This window comes from Ammospiza nelsoni, chromosome 1 (genome assembly GCF_027579445.1).
Source record: "Ammospiza nelsoni isolate bAmmNel1 chromosome 1, bAmmNel1.pri, whole genome shotgun sequence".
NCBI classification, from domain to species: domain Eukaryota; kingdom Metazoa; phylum Chordata; class Aves; order Passeriformes; family Passerellidae; genus Ammospiza; species Ammospiza nelsoni.
Genome location: NC_080633.1, coordinates 151,722,654 through 151,749,962, shown reverse-complemented (window position 1 = coordinate 151,749,962; position 27,309 = coordinate 151,722,654). Strand labels below are relative to the sequence as shown.

General features: G+C 42.2%; 1 protein-coding gene across 2 annotated transcripts in view; it reads left to right on the top strand.

Moving 5' to 3' along the window:
* Window positions 1–27,309, top strand: part of TSNARE1 (t-SNARE domain containing 1) — a 472,330-nt gene that overhangs the window by 206,999 nt on the left and 238,022 nt on the right. For both annotated transcript variants that reach the window (XM_059478742.1, XM_059478733.1), the window contains exons 7-9: window positions 6,797–6,887; window positions 10,215–10,289; window positions 12,286–12,342. In XM_059478742.1, coding sequence (XP_059334725.1) covers window positions 6,797–6,887; window positions 10,215–10,289; window positions 12,286–12,342 — 223 coding nt within the window. The remainder of the gene's footprint in view (window positions 1–6,796; window positions 6,888–10,214; window positions 10,290–12,285; window positions 12,343–27,309) is intronic.

The following is a 27,309-nucleotide window of genomic DNA, read 5'->3' as shown; positions in this document are numbered from 1 at the left end:
CATCTTCCTGCTTTGTTTACATCTGCAGTAAATGCTTAGATGTGAGAGATGCCTCCTGCATTCATCATGCAGAAACAGAGCCACGAGTTTTGGGTAGGGAAGATGTGTGCTAATGCCTTTACAAACAATTCCATGGGTGAGGGGATGGGTGTTAACATCTTTGGAATGGGTCTTAATGTCTCTATCAACTTCAAGGATTGTTACAGAACCTGGACACAGACTCCTGAAACAAGTGGGTCTGCACAAGCCTGAGTTTCTGAACTTTGGGGTAAAGTGCCAGATTCAAGGGGGAATATGGGGTAGGTGGTTTGGGAAGGCTGCACCTTCCTGGTACCTCAGGCAATGGTAATTACCAGAGGTAATGGTAATATTAGTGCAACAGCTTGGGCCAGGTTGGATGGGATCCTGAGGAACCTGTTTTAATGGGTGGCATCCCTGCCCATGGCACAGGATTTGATCTCTGAGGTTGCTTTCAACACAAACCATCCTGTGAGACTGTGATTCTATAATTCCAAAAAATAACTTTTCCTCCTAGTTTGTCTTCCTGCTTTGTTTACATCTGCAGTAAATGTTTAGAGGTGAGAGATGCCCCCTGAATTCATCATGCAGAAACAGAGCCACAAGTCCAGTCCTGGATAGGGAAGATGTGTGCTAATGCCTTTACAAACAATTCCATGGGTGAGGGGATGGGTGTTCATGTCATTGAAATGGGTCTTAATGTCTCTAATGAGACATTAATGTTAACTTCAAGGATTGTTACAGAACCCGGACACAGACTCCTGAAACAAGTGAGTCTGCACAAGCCTGAGTTTCTGAACTTTGGGGTAAAATACCAAATTCAAGGGGGAATATGGGGTAGGTGGTTTGGGAAGGCTGCACCTTCCTGGTGCCTCAGGCAATGGGGAAAGGAGGAGTGCAACATGTGGTTGGGAGTTTGGGATGAAAGGAGGCTGCACCCTCCAAAACCCTGAGAGAGAGAAAGCCCTGTGGGTGTGTGTCACAGACATCTTTTCATGAAAAATCCTTTCCTTAGGATTTTTCCTCATGAGAAGCTGAGAAGCCTCAGGAACAAAATGTAAACAATGGTTATCTGCTGCTGTGGAATGCAACAGGTGCATCTGTGATTGGTCTCATGTGGCTGTTTCTAATTAATGGCCAATCATAATGAGCTGGCTTGGACAGAGAGTCCAAGCCACAAGCCTTTGTTATCATTCCTTTCTATTCTTGGCTAGCCTTCTGACGAAACCTTTTCTTCTATTCTTTTAGTATAGTTTTAATGTAATATATATCATAAAATAATACATCAAGCCTTCTGAAACATGGAGTCATGTCTTTGTCTCTTCCCACATCCTAAGACCCCTGTGAACACCATCACAGGCTGTGCCCTGGTGGACTCTCTCCCTTCATTCGCATAAATTTGCTGAACTCCTCTGTCAGCTTTTCACAGCGTGATTTTCCATACATCCTGGCATTTCTGTGATTCTCTAAAGTGCAGTGATGTAAGGCAGAAAACGTTTCCATCCTATAGATGAGTGTTTCAGCTTCCTCATGATGAGAAGAGGGGAGGCAGACACTGATCTCACTGGTCACCAGTGACAGGAGTGGAGTGGCTGGAGCTGTGTCAGGGGAGGCTTAGGCTGGATATCAGGAAAAAGTTCTTCCCCCAAAATGTCATTGAGCACTGAAAAGGCTCCCCAAGGACTGGTCACAGCCCCAAGACTTCCAGAGCTCAAGGAGCATTCGAACAATTCTCTCAGGGTTGGGGTGGGATTGTTGGGATTGTCCTGTGCTGGGCCAGGAGTTGGGCTGGGATGATCCTCGTGGGTCCCTTCTAACTCAGGGTATTCTCTGGTTCTGCTGTGGGATCATCCTGGCTGTGCAAGATACACTGCAAGGCTGGGTCACCTCTCCAGTGAGGATTCTCTGCATCATTTTGGAGGTGCTGTTGAAGCTTCAGACAGTTTGAGAAGCTCCCAGTGAGTCATGAGGTGCGGAGAGGATCCCTTTCCTTTCTAAACTCCTCAGAGAGGAGCCTGGGGGCAGCTGGAACCAGGCTTATGCCCAGACTTTGTCAACAGTCTGAGTTTTACAACTTTGTGCTTGAGATTTTAATGGTGGCAAATCAGATACATGTCTATGAAAATGGATTATTTCTTATGATAAATGATTAGAACAAAATAACTCAATCAGGTTTATTTACTACGCAGCATAAAAGCTAAAAACAACTTACAGTATCAGACAGGATAGTGCACTAAATCAAAGCAATATTAAAGAAATTATGTTAAAGCTAACAAAACAAACAATTATTAGAGATTGATGTTACTCACCCAGGCCAATAACTGAAGGCAAATCTTTTTCACTCAGCCTTGAGGGATGTCCTTGGGGCACATCCTTTACCCAAAGGACGAATGTCCATACAGACTCTAAAGAGGAATAGGTCAGAAAATGTGTGAATATGTGTTTTCATATGTATGAAAACTGGACTAAATTTTTGTAGTTTAGAGGGGCTGACTGCCAGTCATGTGCCTCCAGGTCAGCTTGGCAACTCATCTGCCAAATCTCTGCCTCACTATCAGGGTGTTGGTTTGAGGCTGATGTGACAGATGGGTTTTAATACAATTTAACATTTTTAATACAATTCAACACCAAAACCCAGCACATGGTACCCCTCTCAGCTCACTCCTAATAATTTGAAAAATAGGGCATTTTTTGAGGTTTTTGACCATATTCCAGGGCAGAACTTCATGCTACAGGTGCCCCCTCCTCCACAAACTACAAAGAATCTCCACTGGATTTTCTCTGTAGTTGAAAATTTTCTCTGTAGTTCTCCCTTTATTAGGTGGAGAAAAGGGAATAGGATCCTTAGGATCCATTGCTGTCCCTGTGGGCAGTTCATGATGTTTTATCTACATGTATTTGAGGTTTGCTGGGTCTATCAGTTCCCACAGCCACCAGTCCTGCACAGAATCCATCTGTACCACAGGAAGGAGCTGTCCTGTGATGCCAATCTCCCTCTGCATATTTGATGCTCCCTTTTGCATCTGTCTCCAGCAGCAATGGAATAAATGTAAATGCAGCTGCTCAACCCACTTCTGCTTAAGCCACAGATCCTGCAGCTCAGGGCTCTGCTTAAAGTCCTCTGATTTTTACCTCTTTTTGGATAAGAAAACTGCAGTAAATATTACAGTAGCTTGTGAAAAAGACAAGTTTTGAGTTATGCTGAGCTATTTGATTTAATTCTTGCCAATTCTTCTTGACCATTCTTAAGTGAAAATTTACTCCATTGCTGTGCAGCTCCCCTGTGCTAAAAAAAGGGGATTCTCAATCTAATGATGTTCAAACCACTACAGCAAAGGTATCTTTGATCTATACCCAAAACCACATTATTGCTCTTCCATTAGGGATCAGATGAAAATAAAATAAGCTGTATCTTGTTTTATGAGTGGAAATGGCATTTCCTGCTGGAGCTGGAACACAAAGCTCTTTGGGATTATTGTGAGTATCGTCAGGCACGGTGAGGCAGAGAGAACTCCCTCCCTTGCTGGTGTTTGCTGTTGCACTTGGGGCCTGATTATTTTTGCACTGGCTTGGCCATTCATCAAGTGTCTCAAAGAAGCAGCAGAGGCAGAAGTTCAGCTCCTTCCTGGTGCTCCCTGCGGATGGAGGGGAGCAGCCTCTCCGCAGAGCTGCTTTTAAAACTGGATAAATAAATTAGAGAGATGATCGTTCAAAGAACAAACTGTGAGCAGCTGGGGATCAGGGATTCACTGGACCGTGCTCCTCCAGCAGAGGAAACAGCAGCCACGGGGAGCTCGTAGGCAGCAGTTTGGCATGCCCTGGATTATTTAGTGCTTTGTCTTTGCAGCATTTGTGCATGCAGAGATGCTCAGCAAGGGATGTTACCCCTCCTAAGAAATGCCCTCTCTGGTGCTCACCCTGCCAGGGTTTGTTTTCAGAGCAGAGCTCTGTATGTAGGCAGGTAAATCTTTTACTGAGTTTGTATTTTAGGTGCTTGGCAGCTCCACAGATGGAGTATTAACTTGCTGTTGTGTGTAGAGGACTCTTTTGAGAAGGAAATTTTATTTGTGAGAGACACCCCTTTAATTAACTTCCACACTTCCATGGGGAGCAGAATATAAAGACAGATAATAATACTAATAATGCTGTTAATACTAATAATAAAACAACAACAAAAGCAACAACAACAGCAACATATCTTGTTACCATTACAAATTAAAATAAAATACTGCAGGAAGCAGCGTTTTGAGACGGCTTTTTTTTTTTTAATTAAGATCTTAATAGCATTTAATGTAAATTAAATATAATCATTGTCTGATTCCTGAGCACATCTCTGAGACTGAAGAATGAGAAGTTAATTGTGCTGACAACATAGTGGGAAGTGCCAAAATCAAGCACCAGCATGTTAGTTAAAGTGCATTTTGAATTAAGAGGTGGAAGGCAGAACTTTGATTTTTTTGTACTCCTGCTCCCACTTATTTTTCTAGCAGAGTAAAGTTCGTGCCCAGCACGAATTTATTACGTAAGATATCTAACACAAAATTTACATTACAATGCAAATGAAGAAGGCTTTATTTAACTTTAGAGATTGGGAAGGATCAGATGCAAGAGCCTAACAAGCCATTTTACTTTGGGGATGGGGAATTCGTGGTATGTAAATCCCTGAGTTGTTCTGTGGGCAGATAATTTAATGAGGTCTGCAAAAGGGATGTCAACTCCAGTATCTTGCTTTCTGTTAAGAGGAATTAGGTATGGAAATCTGAGATTTGAATCTACTGCCTGTAGAATTCATGCATTTGGTGGCAAGATATACTTGATTAAGAGATTGGGGATCAGGCTGACTGTGCACTCCTCAATGTTAGCAGTGTGACCGGATTCAATTCCCAGCTCCCTCTCTCGCAATGGCAGTGAGGAATACCTGTCTGTGATAGATATGACCTGTTCCATCTCAAATTAAAAGTGATGTAATTGCTTAGCTGGTGTGATGAGTCCTGGGATCATCAGTAAATGAAGCGCATTCTGATGAGTTAACACAGAAATTGTATTTTAATTTAAATAAACAGAGGTAATAACTCGTTATTGGTTCTGGTTTTGTCTTCATATGGGATTATTTTTCCTCTTGCGTGGTGCCAGAAGAATCTATGCCTTCTGTGTGAGCGTTCAACCATTGACACACATCTGAATTCCTGTTCTGCAACTGAGAGATGTTCTCTCCATGTGTACTAAGCTTTCACTTGTAGGTACCTTGTATGAACTCAAGTGTAATTTTATTCACTAGGAGAGTGGAGAGACCCTGGCACAGATTCCCAGAGGAGCTGTGGCTGCTCCATCCCTGGAAATGTCCAAGGCCAGGTTGGATGGAGCTTGGAGGAACTTGGTCCACTGGAAGGTGTCCCTGCCCATGGCAGAGGGTTGGAAATGGATGATCTTGGAGGTCCTTTCCATGCAAGGCCATCCTATGGTTCCATGATCCTGGACATCTTTCCCAACTGAGTTGTTTGCACAAGAACATTGAAATGGGGAAAAAACTGCTGAACTTTGGATTAAGACCTCAACAAGTGAGGTCATGATGTTTTCGTAATTAAGACTGTGTTTGGTTGACTGTGTTTGGTTGTGTTTGGTGACTGGCCTTGGTCTTCAAAGGAGGTGCTGGAAGAGCTGACCCAGCTCTCAAAAGAGGTGCTCTCCATCTGAACTGACAGAGAAAAAGGAAGGAACTGGAGAGATAAGCTATGTGTCTTCAGGACCTAGGGACCATGAATAGACATTTTGACATTTTTTAATCAAAGAACGTCCATTCACTTCAAATCTCACTACTCTAAAAAAAAAAAAAAAAGCACCGACAAATGAGTCTTTTTGATACAACTGTGGCTCATGCTCATGTGTGTCCTCAAAGGGAGAAAAACCATTATTTTCTCCAGGTCTTTTCCAGGTATTTCTTGAGGTTTTGAATGAAACCTCATGGAAAACCACTTATTTCTGACTGAAAGGATATGAAGTGCTCTCTGGAGAAGCTTAGAAGCTGAAAGTGCTCTGTTGACCTTAGAAAGCTTGAGAACTACTGGACTGAGCTAATAAATACCTTTGGGAAGCTTTTATGTCTTTTCCCATTTGTTTGTATGGTCCCAAAGAGCAAGGCTTGCAACCAGTGCTTACAAGGAATAATGGTACAGGAATTTGGTGTGTAAAAGGGAGGGACACCCATGACTGGAGGGGTTACTGGTTTGGCTCCATTCCTGCCTGTTTCAGTGCTGGAGAAGCACTGGAAAAAGCACTCTGCACCTTCACATCCCCAGTGCTTTCCTGGAGATACTGTGTCATTAAAGGGCAGATGACCAGGGTAAGTAAATTTGTCCTGCTCCATTTCAGATTTCTCTCCTGAGAACAACGTTTTTTCCTGGGCAAACAATCAGGCAACTCCCCTGTCCTGTCTCCTTTGGCTGTACAACCCTTCTTTGAAAATTTGCAGCACCAACCATCTCTGATGGCCTTGTTCCTTGTCCACCCCCTGCTCTCACCTCATAATTTCCCTTTGAATGGTTCACAGGCATTGTCTTTGTGCTGACAGCAAGGAGAATATTTTGGACATCTCCTTCCCAGTAATTCCTTCTGGTTTCCATGGCTGGTCAAGACCCAGGACTCCTGCAGCCCTCCTGAGCCTCCTTGTGCTGCTGTTGTTGTGTTGTCTCAATTGCTCTGCAGCTTGATAGATTTCACCAAGTGTCTCATTATGCAATTAATTTCAATTGCAATTCCCATCATCTCCTCTCTTCTGCAGGCATGCCACCCAGCAGGAGACTAATAAAACCATCACGACTAGCACCAAAGCCATCAAGCAGCTGTCTGAGGTTGTCAGAGGCTCATCCAGGGTACGTGTCACTCAAGATGCTGTTGAGGGAGAATGATGGGTTTTGTGGAAGGAGGAATAATGAAAATAAGAAGTGGCAGTGGGTGTTTTAAAGCTGTTAAGCTCTGTGTCTTGCTATAACTTTCTTTCCTCTCAAACAAGTGTAGTTTTCACTTATAAATGACCCAGGGGAAAGCGGCTGCAGACACCAGTTCTCCTCCCAAAACTGGATCATGTAGAATTGGAAATCAAGAATTCAGCAGCAAAGCCTTTGGCCAGTTCACATCTATCTCAGGGTCTCAGTCTGGGTGAAAAATATTGCAGAAATCATCTGAGTCACATCACATGAGTTTGGCATTGGTTAAAGACTCAGTTGTGGGGTGCAGGTGAGTTTGGGAGTGTGTTAAGTGCCTGGAAAGGCCAAAGCCATGGAATATATCTGGATATGACACTGATTCAGTGCAAAGGCAACTTTGGGGGTAGATAAATCCAGGCTGTGGCCAGATCAGAGCAGAATTTTAAATTAGAATTTACCCCACTCTGAATTCCAGTTTATCCCAGAAAATCCCATATTTTTGTGTGCAGACTGGGCTGTCATCTCTAGGTTCAACTCAGCAGCAGTGTCACAGGGCATGAATGATCCCCATCCCATTGTCCCCAGTGCAAATAATGGACAAACAGAAGGTTTTTGACCTCCCAACAATGATTTTATACCCCAGATGTTGCTGCTGACTTGGCCCATGATGTGCATCGTGGACAAGAACACAAGAAAACTCTGGGGACCAGATTCCAGCTAGTGTGAAAGTTAAAGGACAATTTTCACCCAAATAACATTTAGCACCTGAAATGAAAATAAGGACAATTTTTCTTTATTTCTGCTACACTCTTGCTTCCAGCATCCATATGGTTTCTAAGTCAGGAACTTTCCTGAGTTCATGTTTTATTCTCACTCACTATCTGCCATTTTCCAAAGTCCTGTATTACTTCAACTCTGCTCTCACTGCCCTTCCACCTAGAAATAAGACTGCTCTAAACACACAACTCATCTCTGACCAAGTGGTTTTTACAGCCTGGATTTATGGCACTTGCCAACAGGCAGTTGAGATGAGGATTTAAAACTTGGATCACCCGAGGCCACCTTGGTAACCTGTGAAGGACCATGTGCAATTCAGCCTGCCTAAAAAAAAATGAATGGGTGATGGGATACTCCAGAGGATGGGGAGGGAAGCCTGGAATGACTGTTTCCACATGTAGACATCAAGATTAATACAAGAATAATTTTTAACATGTTGCTTTGACTAGTGATGAATGGCAAGGACTGTTTTTTTTTTTCTTGTTTTCTTGCATAATTACATCTGAGCTTGCTGAAACAGAAGATGCTGCCTTGGAGATATGGGGATCTGGGCTTTTTTTTTCCTTCTTTTTTTTTGTGCTGATCTCCAGGCTCTATTTTGTGACATAAATTGGGTCCAAAGGGGAATCAGGGAAGGTCACATTAAACTCAATTACAGTGCCACACAAGAATGTCATTATTTGGCCTTGAAGCCCATGGGAACTCTCAGGAGAAGAGCTTTTACTGTCATGGGGAGAAAAATGGAAAATTGAAGGAAAAATATTTAAGAGCTAAGGAAATAGACAGAAGTAATTTCAGTAATATGAGGAATAAACTTGCTGCTTTCTATTAAATTGTATAATAACGTTTTTCTTCTCACTGGTCAATTATTTTAATTTTTTTTAAATTCTTCTTTTTAACAGTAGAATTTTAGTAATTAAACCTACAAATTTTGATAGAAAGCCTGTAGCCATCATCCCTTACACAGAAGAAATTGTTCTGGTGGATATTGGCTGCTGGTCAGTAAGTCCCTCATGGGAATCTGGGTAGCACTGCAAACTCTCCTCCCATAAAATTACTCACAGCATGAAAAGCCTTGCAGAGCTTTATAGTTAGTCCTCACCAATCCATTTTTCTGTGGATTGCTTTGCATGCACACACAGGAAAAAAAAAAAGGCTTTTTTCCCCCCTTTCTTCCTTATTTTCCACCAGTAACACACTGCCAACGAGATGCAATATGGGATTTTCTCTGACTTCCCATAAATCTCCAAGTGCTGCTAGAGATATTGGAGTCAGGATGCCCAGCTGAGCAAATTGATGGTATTGCAGGAGCAAAGATGCTGCTCTAAGTGGATCAGTGTGCCACAAGGCAGGAGACTGATGGAAAATGGCTCTTTTAGGGCTTCATTCCAAGCTAACCTCAAAGGATGTATATAGAGAGGTAGAGCTGGAATTCCATTTTTTGGTAGGGTGAGTGCTGGAGCATAAGATCTGCTCTCCAGGGTGACAAACTTATCTTATTTTGCATGTGGAACAAACATAAGGTTTATGGGCCTTTATCTGTAAAATGGGAATAATGACACTTGCCCTGCTCTAAAAATGGTTTTAAATCTTTGGATGAAGAACTGAAATATTCTTCTGTGTGTGAAAAAACTACCATTAAAATTAAAAATGTTTATTCCATCCTTTATAAAATCTACTTTTGTAATCCCAAGCAGTTTTCTGAAACAGCTGAAATGGCTGGAAAGTGAACATTTCTGCTCAGTAGGTTTAGTGTAGATTGAGTTTTGCTTTCCACTTGTTTGTTTAAGGTGACATCCCACTTCCTTGCAGCATTTCCCTCTGTAAAATCTGGACATGTGAGCTCCTGCATATGTGAAATCTGAAATCCAGGGTGTACAACAGTTCCAGGAGAACTGCTTGGGTTTGGTCATATTTACATCAGGCTGTGCTCTTCCTTCCAAGAACAGAGGTTCTAGCACTAGAGGATTTTTTAAACAGTAGGGTTTTCTTAAAACATAGATTAAAACCTTGCTGGAGCAAGCTCCAGCCATAAAGGCAGTGACATTTGGGTTCATGTATTGAAAAACATGAAGATAAGCTGGTTTCTCACAGTCAGACCAAGGAGAGGGGATGTTGTGGCTGTTTGACTTTTCAAGTCAAATAAATTTCCCAAATGAGGTGATCAACTCTATCATGACTTATCCTGCAGAAAAATAACTTTTTCTAGAAAGATCCCTTCAGGTATTTTCTCCAGTGCTATCTTGAATATCCAAAGTTGCATTTTTTTTTTAATTTAACCTGGCCTGAAAGACCAAAGCATCACATTTCCTAAAATAAAATCCTGTTGCATCCTGGCAGCCCTGGTGTGACTGATTCTTTTAGGATACCATTGGTGCCCACATCATTTATTTGGTGTCTCCCACCAGGACAATTTCCCGTGGTCACAGACAGAGCCTACTACAGGACTTATCTCTGACAGACCTGCTAATGAGCCTTCTTTTTTCCCCAATACAGCAAGAAAGGCTTCAGCTGGACAGGCTGAAGAACCAACTCTCAGATGCCATCCAGAGATACGGAGCTGTGCAGAAAGTGAGTGTCCCTCCTGCTTCCATCTGGGAATCTGGGAATGAGTTAAATGTAATTCCCCAGAGCCTGGAGCATCTCCACAGGGCTGCTAATGAATGGTTTCCTCCCTATTTTCTTTCTTTGTCACTCAAGCAATCATAGTGTCATAGAATTAAGGTTGGAAAAAACTTTTAAGATTGTCAAATCCAACCATGCACCTGAGCCATGTCCCTAAGGGCCACATCCACACATTTATTGAACATTTTCAGGGATGGTGTCTCCATCACCTCCCTGAGCAGCCTGTTCCAGTGCTTGACAAGCTTTTCCCTGCAGAAATAATCCCAAATAATCCCAAACTTTTCCCTGCAGAATTGGATCCCAAATCCAATCTAAACCTCCCCTGGGGCAGCTTGAGGCCATATCCTCTTGTCCTGTCCCTTGTTCCCTGGATATGGACATTGATCCTCACCTGGTTACACCCTCCTGTCAGGGAGTTGTGGAGACTGAGGTCTCCCTTGAGCCTCCTTTTCTCCAGGCTGAGCCCCCGCAGCTCCCTCAGATGCTCCTCATCAGATCTGTGTTCCAGACCCTTCCCCAGCTCCATTCTCTCCTCCAGCCCCTCAATTCCCTTCTCATTGTGGATAGCTCAAAACTGACCCCAGGGTTTGAGGTGTGCCCTCCCCAGTGCTGAGTTCAAGGGGAAGGATTTCCCCTGGCTTAGCCATGACATTATTTTAGTGTGCCTCCACTCTCAGGGGAGAGAGGATTGCACAGTTCACCTTCTCTGCTTGCAGAAAATGTGCAGGCAGCACTGGTAATTCAAGTGTTACCCCAGCTTCTGGTTCTGCTTTGCTGTTTGGCTGTGCCAGAAAGTTTCCAGGCACATCTTGTGGTTGGGATCTGTTGAAATGCTATGGAACATTTTTCCAACAGGGATCTGTCACCAAGATCAAGCTGTTTAATAAAACAAACAAAGCCTGAACTCCAGTTCCTTCATTTGCTTCTTGCTCACCCTCCTTACCCTGGGGAGGCTCTGCTGATGAGCAGATTTGCTTTGCTTTTAAACACTATAGTAATGACTTGAATTTAGCATCCCCAAACTGCCTCCTTCCCTGGCAGTGCAAGTTAGGAGATATATCTGGATTAATGAAAAGACAACCTGGACAAACTCTGGTGGCTTTGCTATATCACTTTAATGAGTCTGACGCATGCCTGCAACAATGGGAAGGATATATTGTAATTATAGAGGTGTAATGAAATTTGGCTGGCAACATGCACTTAATAGTGTGTCTCTATTAGAAACACTCTGGACTGATTGATTTCTCAGCACTTGCTGCCTGTGCCTTAAAAATTAAATAAATAAATCGGTGTACATAAAATTGCAGTTCAACAGCGTGTCTGTTGTGTAATAGAATTGCATCATCTCTAGTGCTGCCTCATATTTCAAATTATTTACCTGTTCTATTCAAGAAACTGAGTGTGGGGTCTTTAAATAAAATTATTTTATGTGTTAAATGAGAAGTTGGAATTATTTGGGTTAAGAGCTCCACCCCTGTATACACACACATGAATCTTTTTTATGCTTTTTTTCACCCTCCTAATGTTCATGAGTACAGTCCATATGAACTGTACAGGATTGGATTTCTTTTATTTTAAAAACTGTCATCAATTCAGAAGTGCCAAAATTAACCACTGCAGTTTGTGAATGCCCGGCTGCCTCAGGAAAACAATCTGAGTGATAAATTGCTACTTATCCACGTCCTGGCTGTCATTCCCTAAATGCCTGTTTCAGTTTTGATAACCTTGTCATTCTGGAAGCTTTGAAGACTTTTAATGCCTGCAAGACTGAAGTTTTCAATGCTTTTATACTGCCTTGTTTTTTTTCTAAAGAGTAAGAGCTTTCTCTATGTCCTTTTCTTTAGAAAGTAGAAGAAAATAGCTTCATATGACTCTTTCCCTAAATATTTGGACTCTTCTCAACCATTTTCCCTCTGATTTTTTTTTCTTTTCCTTTTAACAGAAAATAGCAGAGAAATCCAAATCTTTGCTTCCTACTGGGCAGAGAAGCACCAAACAGGTAAGTTCACATGTGTCCCTGTGTTTGGAAGTAAATAAAGTGCTAAAAAAAGCTGTTTTCTAACCCCACTAATGATGCCAAAGAGCTTGGAGCTCCTCCACTGCCCACATTGAAGCCAGTGAGGTGATTTTCCAATAGAGATGTATGATGTCTTTGGAGGTGGAAGATAACAGGACACAGGAAAAAAGATTTATGTAAGAGCTGTTTAATTATTCTCTGCTTTTCTGTCCTCATGGGGCTGTTTTTCCATTCTTGAGGGCAGTTTTGTCTGCTATGAAATATATCAAAAAGCAGTCCTACACCCTCTTTTCCTGGAAGCTGGGCCTGTAGGTGTGGTGAAATCACATTCCAGGGACAATTTCTTGGAAGAAATTAAGAAGAGTTTTCATCAAACCTGTCCCCAGTTTTAAGAGGGATTAGGTATTCTGCTTTCTTTGTCTACATTGCACTGTGGTTAACTACTATATACGTATGCAAACTGAGCCTTTTTTCTTCTTTTTTAGCCCATATTAGGAAAATTTTCAATGAATAAATACTATATAGAATCAGAGTATATGTATTTGTTCTAGTTTGTGTATACATATTCATATATACTCTGATTACTCCATATATGATGCACATATTTAATTTATATGTACATGTATGTGAATATATATAAAAATATAGATGCATGTATGCCCATCAACATATGCAAATTATTAAGACTATAAAGATATTTTAGTGTAAGTGTATATGTATATTTATAGAAAAATATGTAGTCTTTCATAAATAGTAATGCCAAATGCTATAGATTTAATATGTGTGTGTGTGTGTGTGTGTGTGTGTGTGTATAAGAAATCTCCACAGATTTCCAAGAGAGTTTGGATGCCAGGAGATCTTTGGCTGAAGTAAGGGTCCAACAGAGATTAAGTTGTCCTCTCAAATTCTTCATATTAAGAAACTTGTAGGCATTTTCAGCTGATACTGTGCCACCAAAACCCAGAACTCTATGTCTAAGTTCAGTGATTATTTCTGATATTTTGGATACTTTTTATCATTTAAGGGGCAGTCAGCAGGTTTTCTGCTTTCCTAATGACTTTTCTCTCCCTACTTTGTGCCACCTAGTTTTCTACAACTTCCTTAATGTATGTAAGAAACTTTATAACTTTGAATTTTTCATTCTCTGTAAAAAAGAGTGAAATGGTGCCACTGAAAACCCCATCATTAGTGCAGATCAATGGACCAAAGCTTTAATATTAACTAAGTTTCAAGCAATCACAATTCTGCCTTAGACCTTGCTGCTTAGTTGGTGTAGGTGTGTCAGTGAAATGAAATTAAGGTGCCAAAGGGCTGATGAATTCCTTTATCCAGAGTGAGGGTTCCCACTGCTACCTGTGGAGAGATTGTGCACAGATGTTGCTTTTCAGCTCTGTGTTTATAAAAATTAACAGTCTGGTTTTGTCCACCAGCTGTGGACAAAAGGTGATCTGTGTTGAGCAGGGGTATAAATAACACATCTTGTAACTGTGGTGAACTCCTACATACATTAAATATTTATTGGGTCATTTTGTGCAAATTAACTTTGATTTGTTTTCACGCCATCTGTATTGCATCACTTCTTGGGTTTTTAACCAGTTTTGGTTTGACTGCTGTTGGTGGAGTGGGTTGGGAAGGGAACAGCTCTGCCCTTGCCTGGACTGCCAAATCTGGAACTACCATGGCCATTAGGACTGGGGACACTGCTGGCCATTAACCAGTGCAAACATATAGCAGGAGTCCTAGTAAAATATCTGTATTGTATTTAAATATCTGTATTGTATTTGAATATTTGTACATAGGCCTTGCCCTGATAAGCCCTGGTTGTTTTTGATGGGCTGCAGCTGTAGCTAGTGAAGATAACTGTGATAAAAGGGGGTGGGCTTGGCCAGTCAGGGAGAGCCTGGGAGGAGCCCTGACTAAGAAACATCAACAAGCAGAGGAAGTCTGTGCTTTGAGGAACTGCCCCCAAGAAATATCACCGAGAAGGTGCGGAACTTTGGAAATATGATTGTGACAGTATGGGACTCTAGAAGTATGAAATAAAACATGATAAAAACAAGTGGTGACCCCGATGTGATAGAAGATAGGACAGCTGAGAGCTGTGGCAGCCTGAGAGCTGGGACTCCAGAAGTATAATAACAACACAAACAGAGTGAAAAATGCTAATTACTGCAAATTGTTGGCATCGGGAGCGCTAGCCTGGATGAAACCAGGTTTTTTGGTGTGTTGAAATTGCTTGATGACTCCAAAACCAACTTTCTTTGGAAGCAGAATTTTAATATAGGAAAAAAAATAGAATGCCAGACTAAAAATACTCCAATTTTTAAGTGAGTAATGGTGGGGTTGGAGCAAAAGGAGGCTGGAGGAAGAATGGGACAGAGACACTCCTCTTTGCCTTAAACCAGGTAGGAATCCAACCAATCCAATTCCTGCCTTAAACCAAGTAGGAATCCAACCACTGGGAGATTGTAGCAGGATCAGTTTGGTGGGGATCAGGCAGAATCAGCAGAGATTGGGTTAAACTGGATCAGCTCAGGTTGTTTCTCCTTGTGGCTGTTACTTGCAGGTGAAATGGTTTTGGTGCATTATGAAAAAGGAGGTTGTAGCATGTCCTGGCTGAGAGGGTTCTGACTCAGAAAAAGGTTTGATCACACCCAAGAGCAAATCTTTTTCATGCAGTGACATTTGCTTGGGCTGGGGACACACAAGCCTTCATGCAAAAAAGGAATGAAAATTAATTCACATCTGCTTCAGCCTCCCTGTACGTCTGCAGCTTCACACCTCTTCTTCCTCCCTTAAGTACAGAAAGGAGAAAAATTAAAGGTGTAAAACCTGCTGAAGGCAATGTGGTGCAGTGGATAGTTTTAACTTATTATTATTATTTTTCCAGCAGCAGATTGGCCAGGACATACAGATTTATGGTTCCCACAGGAACTGTAACCTGACCACTATGTGAATATATTAAGGCATTAAAGTTAACACCCTATAGAGTAATGCAAAATACTACATATGTTCAGGAGAGCTGATTTATGGGCCTTGTGAAGCTGCACAGTGGCTTGGTCCAGATCCAGCCTTGATTCGAACACTGCCTGCCTGCAGGGCTTTGTTCTCTTTTATTTATACTTTAATTTATTATAGCAAATTGTAAGAGGTCTGAAGAATACTCGTTTTTCTGGATGCCCGTCCCTATACTTTTCTCCCACTGGTGAGTGGGAAAGGCGAGATCTTGGGTAACACAAGCCCTAATAATTTCCCTTTAGGGAGTAATTGATTCCCTAGACCCATGTAACAGGTAAAAATTGCCATGGCAAGCCTTGGGAAATTAGTTTCCTGCCTATTGTGGTTTGTTGTAAGTACTCTTTAATTGAGTTTATTTGTTTATAAAGGCGAAATAAAGGCATTGATCCAAAACTCCTTGAAGCCTGAAGTTATATAAATTCTTAATCAAATATATGTTTGTAGGAATGTGTTTGTGTATAGACAAATCAATGGAATTCTATAGGTGCGTATATTGGAAGACACAACATTTTACTACACTAAATGATGATTGTTGAATGTTCCTTGTGGCAACAATTAATAAAAAAAAGGGAAAAAAAGCCCTTTCCCCTGAATCTGTGAAAGTAATTTTAAGCCTTCACCTACTGGTGACAAAATGAGACCTCAAAAGGCTCATTAAGGGGAATTTTGAAAGGTAGTTTCCAATTTGTGGGAATTGCTGGTGCAGCCTACAGCAGAGATAGGATTAGATGATATGATCCCCTCTTCCGGTTATTTTTGGGACAGATGGGCTTCAAATCCCACTTCTCCTCCTGAACAGATGCACAAAAGTGCAAACTTCTCCTCTCAGGCAGAGTCCAGTGTAGGACTGGGAGGATTTCAGGTGTCCCCTGGAGCCTGGGACAGTGTGGTCAGTGAGGGAGAGACTGGACAGCTGACCAAATGTGTCCTCTAGGGTGAAATCCATCCCACAGTGCAACAGCTGGATAAAGTATGATAATCTAATAACACAGAATTGATCATCGATAGTATTAAAATAATTAATGGTAGACTGTGGAAAATCCACAGCAGAGCAAATAATGTCTCTGAGCACAGGAGATGAAAAGAATCCTTGTATTTAATTAAAAAAAAAAAAGCATTATTGTGCATCCAACATCATCAGCTTCTGATAGAATCTGTTTTTGTGCCCATGGTTGAACAAGTCCAAGTGATGGGGCTTGGAGCAACCTGGGGTAGTGGAAGGTGTCCCTGACCATGGCAGGGGTTGGACAAGATGATCTTGAAGGTCCCTCCTAACCCAAACCATTCTGTGATTCTCTGCAATTCTCTCTTCTCCACTAATGGGGAGGAAAGTGGGTTTTTCTCACCCTGCAGACTTTGTGGGTGGTTCCCCCAAGGGAGTGGGAGGAGGGGAAGCACAGCTCTGTGTTAACTGGGGAATGAGTTTTTATCTAAAACTACATCAAAAATCTGAACAGACTTTTTTTTTGAGGAAACTTTCCTAGCAATATTTAGAAATTAAAATTACAGTAATTGTCATGGTGTAATGGCATCCCTCTTCATTTCCTGCTGCTCACGGAGAGAGGAAAACATAATTACTGCTTTGGAACATGGCAGTTGCCAAAAAGATGCCTTTGTATCTTATTCTATGGGCCTATTTGACCCATCTCTCACAGGTCAGTAAATTATATTTCTTAGGAGTACAAAGATGGGTAATAAATGTCTATTTGCATATACAAGCTGCTTTTTTTTTTTTTTTTTTTTTTCTTCCCTCCTGACTGCATCAGTTTATTCTGCCTTTAAATGGACTTCCTTCCCACAGGAAGCATCATTTCTCCCTTTCTTCCTGTGTTTATGAAGTTGTTCTTTTTATGTGATTAGAGTAAAATTCTCATTTTGGGGGCAGCAAGATCCAGTCCTTGGCTTTATGGAAGAATAATTTTTTTTTGGCAGTAATGTTTGTATAACCTGCATACATCTACGTGAGTGTGTAATGACTTTGGTTATTTGGGCTTCTATTTTTACCAGGCCCTTGTCATGGTAGGTGTTGCATAAGCACAGCTACAAGACTGTGCCACCCTGAGGATCTCACGGGCTAAGCCAACACCAACAGCTTATTTTGAGCAATAATTAATGATGAGTTTTTAAAGCAATAGATGCTCCTGACACTCCTCATGTTTGAAACCAGCTTCCACATTTGTGAGAGCACGTGATGGGTATTTCCCTGAAATGCAAAAATCTAATTTCTCACAATCGAAATACAGCTTTTGCCCTGACAAATGGAGCTTTTTATTTACACGTTTGTCTTATTGACTCTGCCATCTTATCTCAGGACTCATCCCAGTTCCTAATGTTCCAGCCTGGCTGCTGTATCTCAGGAAATCAAGCCTTAGCTTGATAATTTATCTTGCATGTGTGGTAGTAATTGCTGTGTCTTTTCAAGGTCGTTTGGTATGCAGCTACTTCTGTAAAAAGTGTTATTTCAATAATGTCAACTTTGTTTTAAATGACTGTGCATCCTTTAAAAGCCATATTGTAATCAACCCACTCCCCTGTTCCTAGGGTTGTCAATATGGAGCATTTAAATCACACAGTTATTTTTTTTCTTGACTTTACTGAAGTGTGGGCCTTTGTTTGATTTTAAAGGGTTTGGGTTTTTTTTAAAGGCAGTCATTAAAGCAATTTTCTTAAGAAAATTTAAATATTTTCTTTTCTTTTTCTGCCTCTTTGGGGGGAGAGAAGTAGGTTCTCATAAAGGGATTTAATAAGTGGATGGAAATAGATTCACACATAATCTTTTAATTTGTTCCCTGTATTTTCAAGGGAGGTGGAATCTATTCTGAATGTCCCAAAGTATTCTTGCTCTGCTTCCAGTGTGTCTGGGAAGGGAAGATCTTTTCTTCTCATCATGCCCACGATCTTGAAAAAAAAATTCCAGTGGGCTTTATAGGCACAGAACTTCTCTAAGTAACCATTAAACTCCCCTTTTGTCAGGGACTCAGCATTTTTCAGCTGTAAAACGTAAAATAAAGAATCCTGCACCAGAGCCCTTGGGAAAACATCCAGGTTCTGGATGCTGCTGGTGGCAGGTTTTATGGGACGCCAGGAATGCTCTGGGCTTCAGTAACAACATCTAAGAACTACCCCAAATGCTGTTATTGAAGGAATTCTCAAAAGCTGGAGGTATGAGCTTCCAGTAACATTCCAATCTCCTTATTCTACGAGAGAAGAAAAGTAAGAAAAGCCAAACCTTTATAAAAAAGGAATGTGTATCATCAAGTTTGGGGGGAGCTTGCCATTTCCTAAATTGCCTGAACAACTTGAACATTGTGGATTTTCCTTGGCAGTCCTCTGCTAAGTGCCTTTCAAAGGACCAGCCCACTTTTGCCTGTGTCTGCTGACAGAACCAGAGACTGCAGCTGCCTCTATCAGCACCCAGGCAAAGAACTGAATTTTCACTAGCTGGGTTTTGGTTAGTTAAGGGGATTTTTTTCCATTTGTTTGTTCCCTCGTGTGTTTTTCTTCTTTTTTATTTTTTTTTAAACTTTTCCTTTTGTTTGAGTGAGAAAGGACAGAGGTTTCTGTGTGGGCAGAGGATGAAGGAGAGGGAAGGGGCTCTTTTGTACGAAGCCTCCTCCAGAGCAGCTCTGCTGGCTCCTCTAGCCCGGCTCTGACTCACTGCTGCAGCCACAAACCAAAGCTTTGTTTAGTCTGGGGCGTGCCAGCCTCGCCCCCAGCCCTGCTACCACCCGCCTTTATGCTCCCAAGTGCTGGCAGACACTTTGCTGTCACCTCAGGCTGGCACAGCCCCTGCTGAGGGAACGGTGACACCGGGGTTGTGTGGAGGCGTTTGGGGCCATGCAATGAAAACACAGCCATGAGCCAGCTCTGCTGATGGGAGAGAGCACTTGGACAGGGAAAAAAATCCAATATTGTGCCCAGAGGCTGGGACAGATCACTCAGCTGGTGCCCATGTTATTGTTCTTCCATAGCCAGAGACAGCTCTGTAATGTATTTTTTACCCACTGCGTGTGGTGGCTGCCTGGGTGGTTGGTGTGCTTGTGTCTTGTGGAGTCACAGAAGGGTTTGGATTGGAAGGAACATTAAAAATCATCTGTTTAAAATTCCCTGCTATGGGCAGCAACACCTTCCACCATCCCAAGTTGCTCCAAGCTCCATCCAATCTGGCCTGGAATGTTTCCAGTGATGGGGCAGCCACAGCTTCTCTGAGCAACCTGTGCCAGAGCCTCACCACCCTCACAGAGAGGAATTTCTTCCAAATATCCAATCTAAATCTACCCTCCTTCAGCTTAAAGCCATTCCCCCATATCTTATCACTCCATATCCTTTCCAGCCTTTCTACCCCCTTAAGTAACAACAGCTCCTAAATTTAAAGAATGCTGCAAATGCACATCTCTGCCACATCAGATTAATTAAAAAAACCCCCAACATTTCTCACCTATTATATGAGATTCAGACATGGTATCAAGGAATTCTGATTCCTCTTTCCTCCTGAGCATTGCTTTTTACCCAGTGAGTGTGGGCAGTTCATGGTTGCAGTCAGCATTGCTGGCACAGATTTGTATATCTATAAATATATGTGTGCACTGATGTATGCCTACATCAATATAAATAAATACAAATAAAAAATAAAATATAAGTGTAAATACAGAGGCAGCTGGATGGACACTCACCTTGCTCAGAGAGCTCTGTCCTTGCATGCAGCAGTGAGGGTCACCTCTGGCAGCTCTGTCAGATCTGTGTGACAGCAGCTGGAGAGGAGAGCACACACAGGCCAAGATCCCAGAGCTGATGAAACGTGGCTGGGTCTGCAGGATGTGTGTGGCCACAATGGCAGTACTATAATTATTAAAACATGAATTAAAAGCTTGAATTTTGTTCAGTTTTTGGGCTTGACTCCCCTGTATATGACTTTTTATTTTTTTTAAGAAGCATAATTATATAGTTCTGCCCATGGAAGTGGTTTCTGCTGGGGTGGGGTGGCTGCTCATACAACCCCATCCACCTCCTTTCCTTCAAACCCACCTCCCTAAGGTGCCCTGCAAGAGTCTAAATTGACTTTTGCCCTGGCAAAGATCACATGCAGCAACTGGATTAACAAATGTGAAATCTTACTGAGTGTGTCACCTTGCTCCAAAGTGAATGCAGTGTTATTTAATACATTTAAACCCCCCTGTGGAGATGAATTATTGAAAGGGAGGAAATTGTATTCTTCTAAACCCACTTTGATGGCTGCATTTATCACATGATTAAATGGGGACAGCAATGGTATTTTCCCACCAAAAATGTGTTTGGAAATACATTAACCCTTGCTGCACCAGGGTGAAGACAACAATGATATTTATTGACCCTTCTAGGGCACATCTTATTTGTTTTCAAGGTCTAAATAAACAAAATTATATCCACCATAAAACCTAATAATATTAAACCCCTTTCACTTCTGTGTAGAAGGCAGTGATGTTACCTCCCCTATATTTCATCTCACCTATGAAATCATAGACTCTTGGAATGATTTGAGTTGGAAGGGACATTAAAAACCTTTAAAAACCATCTTATTCAAACCTCTTGCCATGGACAGGGACACCTTCCACTAGACCAGGTTTCTCAGGCTCTTTGAATTGGTCACAATTATTTCTGGTTTGAGGAAACACAGAATCACACTTATAATTCTGATTCTTTATTGTGTTCATTAGCTGAAAACTGTAACCCAAATTTGTGTTGTTTTTGCCAAGTGATGTACTTCCAGTGATGTACTGGTTTGTTATAGAGTTTCATCCTCATTTTAATGATAAACCAGGAAATTCCTTTGAAGCTAACTCATAAAGCTGGACATACATCAGAGACATAATTTATATATAGTGTCATTATAAAACACAACAGGATCTGTAGGATAAGGCATGTGGTGCAGATAACATTTCAAGTAGTTATTTCTGAGCTGATAGCAACAGCCTGTGTGATAAATAAAAGTGTTCACCTAAACACAGATGGAGGTTCTCCACTGCAATCTCACAAGCTTGTTGGTTTGAGAAGATGCCTCTGAAGCAAACAATTCCCTGAATTTTAAGAGACTTTTTCACCCAATTGTCCCAAATATTAAATGAGGTGATGGTTCAGAGCCATGAGCAAACCCTGATGAAAATTCCCTGGATGTGCTATTGTAGATAAGAATGGCAAGGTGTTGGATTTGATGGTTCTCAGAGCTCCTCTCTAATTTGAGTTATTCTGTGATTTCTGTGAATGGAAAAACTGAGTTATGAGTGTTGCTCATCACTGCCACTGCTGGGAGCAAATCCAAGTTGTGTGGTTGGTACCTGCTGAGCATCACCCTCGTCCCAGCTCATCCCTGTAAGCTCTTAATTAATCCTGGAGAAGTGATGCAGCCATGCAGCCACGCCACCACAGATCTTCTCCTCCTGTGGGTGCTCACATGGGCAGTTTGTCACTTCAGCAGCGAGGTGACAGGACTGCGCCTCACTGTGTCCCCTGCAGTACAACACAGTAAAGCTCTGCACTGTCCCCTTTGTTATTTGTTTTAATTAAAGCTGTGCTACCATGTGGTACCCTGGGATGAGGTCACTCCAGTGGATTAATTTGGTTTGGTGCAAGAGGAATTTTTCCCTGCTAAGGCCTCAGTCTCACCTCTTGTCTCACTGTCTTCTCCAGATGCTGGAAGGGAGCTGGGAATGGTAGAGCAAGGAAAGTTCTTCCTCATGGGCAATGGAAGTTGATCTTCTGCTCCCTTTTGTGCAACTTCCCAAAGCCAAACTCACAGACAGGAGGTTCCCAAGGTCTTCCTTGGCACAAAGACTGCCATGGAGAAACCTACAGTGGCTCAATGGAGAAACTGGATGAAACCATAAATGTTTATTTCCATAAACCCAATGGCTGTATGGAGAAACTGGATGAAACCATAAATGTTTATTTCCGTAAACCCAGTTTTCCATGGGTTCTGTTTCCAATCCATGCAAGCCCTGGGTTTTATTGTGAGCTGTGGTTTGCACACCTCACTTGGATTAAATGAAAAGTTTCAGTGTTTTATTTTCTACCTTCCCTGAGTCTGTAAAATCCTGAATGTGATAAAACTATTGAGGTGGTTCCTAGAACCTTAACTCAATATTACACTTGACACAATTGGATCTCTTGATCTGCAACGTTTCTTGCTTTAAGAAGGATTTTCCCTTCCCCTTCTCCTTTCTGTATTGGGTTACATTCACATGCAGAGCTCAGCAGTGACGTGCTGAGAAGCACAGATAATTGCCCTGAAAAAATCCAAAAACCACCTAGCAAAAAAAAAAAAAAAAAATTTAAAAAAATTTAAAAAATCAAAGCATCTTCTTGCAATCACAGCTGATTTCTGGTGAGTGGGGAAGGTGTTTTCTCCCTTTCTGTGCCCAGCAGTTTGTAACTGGTTGGGTGATTTAAGGAAGGAGGATGGGCATGTGGCTTTTATGTGCAGCAGGACATAGTGACCTCTTCTGGAAGCTGAGCACTGGGAAGTTTGATGGAGCTGCAGTGGGGGCTCCTAACTTGACCCCTATTTTAAAACATGATTAAAAACACCACTAAAGAGCCAGGCACAGGAGAAAAATACCCCAAAATAATACGTTTTCCAGCATCTGTGGATGCTGCACGCTTTGGAGTGCCATCTGCTGGCACAGGACCGGTGGGATGCAGGAGCTGGGTTTCACACTGCTCGGATGAAAACAGTGTCAGGGAAGCCCTGATGAATCACTGAGATGAGAATAAACTCTGTAAAGAGTAGGGGTGAAACAGGATGTTTTGTGTGTCTGCTGAAGAGAGAATACCTTGCTCAGTTGTGGAAATCTGCTCCATGCTCCCCTCTCTGTACTAAGGAGAACAAACATATTAAATAGGTATAATATTAATGATTTTGTGTATAAATATATTACTTCTGAGGCTCCTAGGGAGGAGGAATTTGAGCTTTAGGTCACATCTGCTCTAAGTTTGGCAGTTTTTAGTCTCAGCTTCTCTGGTTCTGGTCTTTAGTAAATTTTACAGGGCTGTGCAGGTCCTCTCCCTACCCAGTTCATGTAATTTTGGCACCCAAAGGTGAGCACAGGTCTTGCTCATCAGCACATCTGCCTGAGGCACAGTAGGGTCTGGAATGCCATCTGATAAATGGCAGAGGGTGACACACTTCTGGTGTAGCATGGGGAAGTGGTAATTTGCTGTTTTGGAGTTCAAAAGGTTCAAAATTATTTAAATGAGCAAGAAACCTCAGCTCATGGGTGTGAGAGCAGGTAAAGGTGACAGCAAATGGTGGTGATCTGTTGGACACCTGCCTGCCTGGTCAGACCTGCCAGGCAGTGCTAGCCTGGAAAAAGTGGGGTACGAGAGAGAGTTTTGCACAAACGTAAATGGGAGAAAGGGCTTTTTGTTTATAGAGAACCATATTTTTTATTTCAATATTTCAGCATCTGCCTTTATATTTTTTTAATATTTTTTTAAATGTTTTGACCCAAAGGGACTCATTTTACAGAGATGCATTCTTCATACATGGGATGTAATTTGTTTTCTTGTCCTACACCAATCCTGTTTATTTTGAGGTGCATTTTGTTTTGAGCTTGATGGCATCCAGTGTCAGAAAAACCTTTTTATTCTCCTTACACTGCTTGTTGCTTCCAAGCCTGCAGGCACTGACCCACTGTAGACTTGAGTTCACACAAAATCCCTTTAATCATCCTTTTGCCTTCTTGACTCTCCCCCTGCGTCCTCTTTGGTCTCAAAGCTCACCAGTGCTGTTTTTTTCCTCTTCTAAGCTTTGAGGAGCTGGAAAACATTGCAAATTATTAACTGACCACCAAAACAAAGGGTTTGGAAAGTGTAGTATGGAGCTGTGTGGGCTATTTTTGGAACTGCTTTATTTGGAACAGCTTTGTTTACAAACTGGTGATTGAATATAAGACTCGAAAGAGGAGGTGAGTTGGGAAACCTCCCAATGCTGAATTTTAGTAGATGGCCCTGCAGATCACAAACATTTTGCAAACTGAGATGTTTCTGTCTGTAGGGGGAAGAATCCATCCCCTTTTGTGGCATGTTGCCCCTGGCTGGATATCAGTGCCCACCAAAGCTGCTCTGTCACCCCCTCAGCTGATCAGGGGACACAAAATGTAGTAAAAGGCTCATGGGTCAAGATAAGGACAAGGAGAAATCCCTCACCAGTTACTGTCACAGGCAAAACAGGCTCAGTGTGGAGAAATTAGTTTAATTTCTTACCAATTAAATCAGAGTAGGATAATGAGAAGTAAAACTGAATCTTAAAACATCTCTCCCATATCTCTCCCATCTTCCCAGGAAAACTCATTCCCGAGTCCTCCCTCTTCCCCACCAGCATCCTGGGGGGAATGGGGAGGGAAATGGGACTATTCATCACAAGTTGTCTCTGATGGTCTTTCTTCCTCATCCTCCTCCAGAGTGGGGCCCTTCCATGGGGTCTAAGTCACACCAGCAAAATTGATCCAACACAGGCTCATCCCTCCACGATTCCACAGCTCCTGCCTTCCTCTGTCTTGGGGTTTTTGTTGTTCCTTTTGTTCTGGTTTTTTTCATGATTCCCAGAAGGAAATGGAAATTGGTGGGTCTGGATGCATTCATAAGGAGGAATAGGTTGAGTAGCTGATAAGTGCAAGAACTTTTTACATGCAGAGTCTGCAGAATTGATGTGATTCCTGGGTTTCATCATGGAATATTGGGGATGGAACTGGGAGTACACCTGGCAAGTGAAGTCAGACACTTCTGTGTGACCCCTCAGTGAATTTGAATGCTCCTGTTTCTCTGAGCAGAGGAATTGGGCCACGGTCTCTTCATGGTGAGGGGATTTGGGGAACATCCTGTTTCTTTCATGTAGGTTGTGTTGTCGTTTTCCTTGCTTAGAGAGCAGGAAAGGTGGAAGGGAGAATGAAAGTATTTCAGGGAGATTCATCACAAGTGATTTCCTCTTCAAGAAAGTTGTGTAGTCATTGCAGAGGCTGACAGGAAGTCATTTTGTCAAGGAGTGATGTGACACCTTCTGTAGGGGCCTGAATATATGTATTGTTATAAAGGAGTCCTTGTGAATATATATATGTAGTGAGAGTCCTATGTATTAGATAGGTGGGTCCTGTTGCTCTGGATGAGCTACAGCTGTGGGATCCTTGGTTGGGTAGCAGCTGTAGCTCATGAAGGGCTCTGGGATAAAAGGGGGTTGGGTCGAGAGCCCAGGAGGAGCCCCTATGGAAGCCATGAGGAACTGTGCTGCAGAGAGGAGCTGCATAATAGGACCAGAATATATGGACTTTAAGATGGGACTCTAGAAATATGAAATACAATAAGATAACAACAATTGGTGACCCCGACGTGATGGAGGTAGCAGCCTGAAGAGCTGTGGAAGATAGGTGTAGCAGCCTGAAGAGCTGTGGAAGATAGGACAGCCTGAGAGCTGTAGCAGCCTGAAGAGCTGTGGAAGATAGGTGTAGCAGCCTGAAGAGCTGTGGAAAATAGGACAGCCTGAGAGCTGTAGCAGCCTGAAGAGCTGTGGAAGATAGGTGTAGCAGCCTGAAGAGCTGTGGAAAATAGGACAGCCTGAGAGCTGTAGCAGCCTGAAGAGCTGTGGAAGATAGGTGTAGCAGCCTGAAGAGCTGTGGAAGATAGGTGTAGCAGCCTGAAGAGCTGTGAAAGATAGGACAGCTGAGAGCTGTGGCAGCCTGAGAGCTGGGACAGATATGGATATTGTAACTGTATAATTGAGAAATTGTTAAAAGAAAAGGGGGGAAATGTAGGGGCCTGAATATATGTATTAGGTATGGAATCCCCCGGACAGCCGAGAGCTGTGGCAGCCTGGGAGCTGGGACAGATATGGATATTGTAACTGTGTAATGGAGAAATTGTTAAAAGAAAAGGGGGGAAATGTAGGGGCCTGAATATATGTATTAGGTATGGAATCCCCCGGACAGCCGAGAGCTGTGGCAGCCTGAGAGCTGGGACAGATATGGATATTGTAACTGTGTAATGGAGAAATTGTTAAAAGAAAAGGGGGGAAATGTAGGGGCCTGAATATATGTATTAGGTATGGAATCCCCCGGACAGCCGAGAGCTGTGGCAGCCTGAGAGCTGGGACAGATATGGATATTGTAACTGTGTAATGGAGAAATTGTTAAAAGAAAAGGGGGGAAATGTAGGGGCCTGAATATATGTATTGTTATAAAGGAGTCCTTGTGAATATATATATGTAGTGAGAGTCCTATGTATTAGATAGGTGGGTCCTGTTGCTCTGGATGAGCTACAGCTGTGGGATCCTTGGTTGGGTAGCAGCTGTAGCTCATGAAGGGCTCTGGGATAAAAGGGGGTTGGGTCGAGAGCCCAGGAGGAGCCCCTATGGAAGCCATGAGGAACTGTGCTGCAGAGAGGAGCTGCATAATAGGACCAGCAAGAAGGTATGGACTTTAAGATGGGACTCCAGAAATATGAAATACAATAAGATAACAACAACAACCTTCCTCTGTTCATTTCCCTGAGTTTCTACTGAAAAGCCAAGGAATTGGTGGGATATTTCATATTTATCCACATCATTACATTTAACACCTCAGAGCTTTCCTTTTGATATCCTCTGTTAATTCCCAGCATCACAGCAGGAAACAAATCAATCTCCTCGTTCTCTGCTGCAAATATTTGGTGATGGGGTTACTGATAAGCTCTAAATTAGTTCTCATAGTTTCAGAATGCAAAGTTGTAGATGTTATAGCCTTACACACCATGGCAACTGGTTCCTCTTGGCAGGTTCCTCCACTGCCTATGATAAAGATGACTTTGGCTTCATTTCAGGACCAGTGATGTGAGAAGACTGCTTGTCTGCAAAATCTTTTCCATCAAGAAAATTCCTTGTGCTATGATTCACTCATACCATATGTGGAGGAATTAAATGCTGGGTGAGAC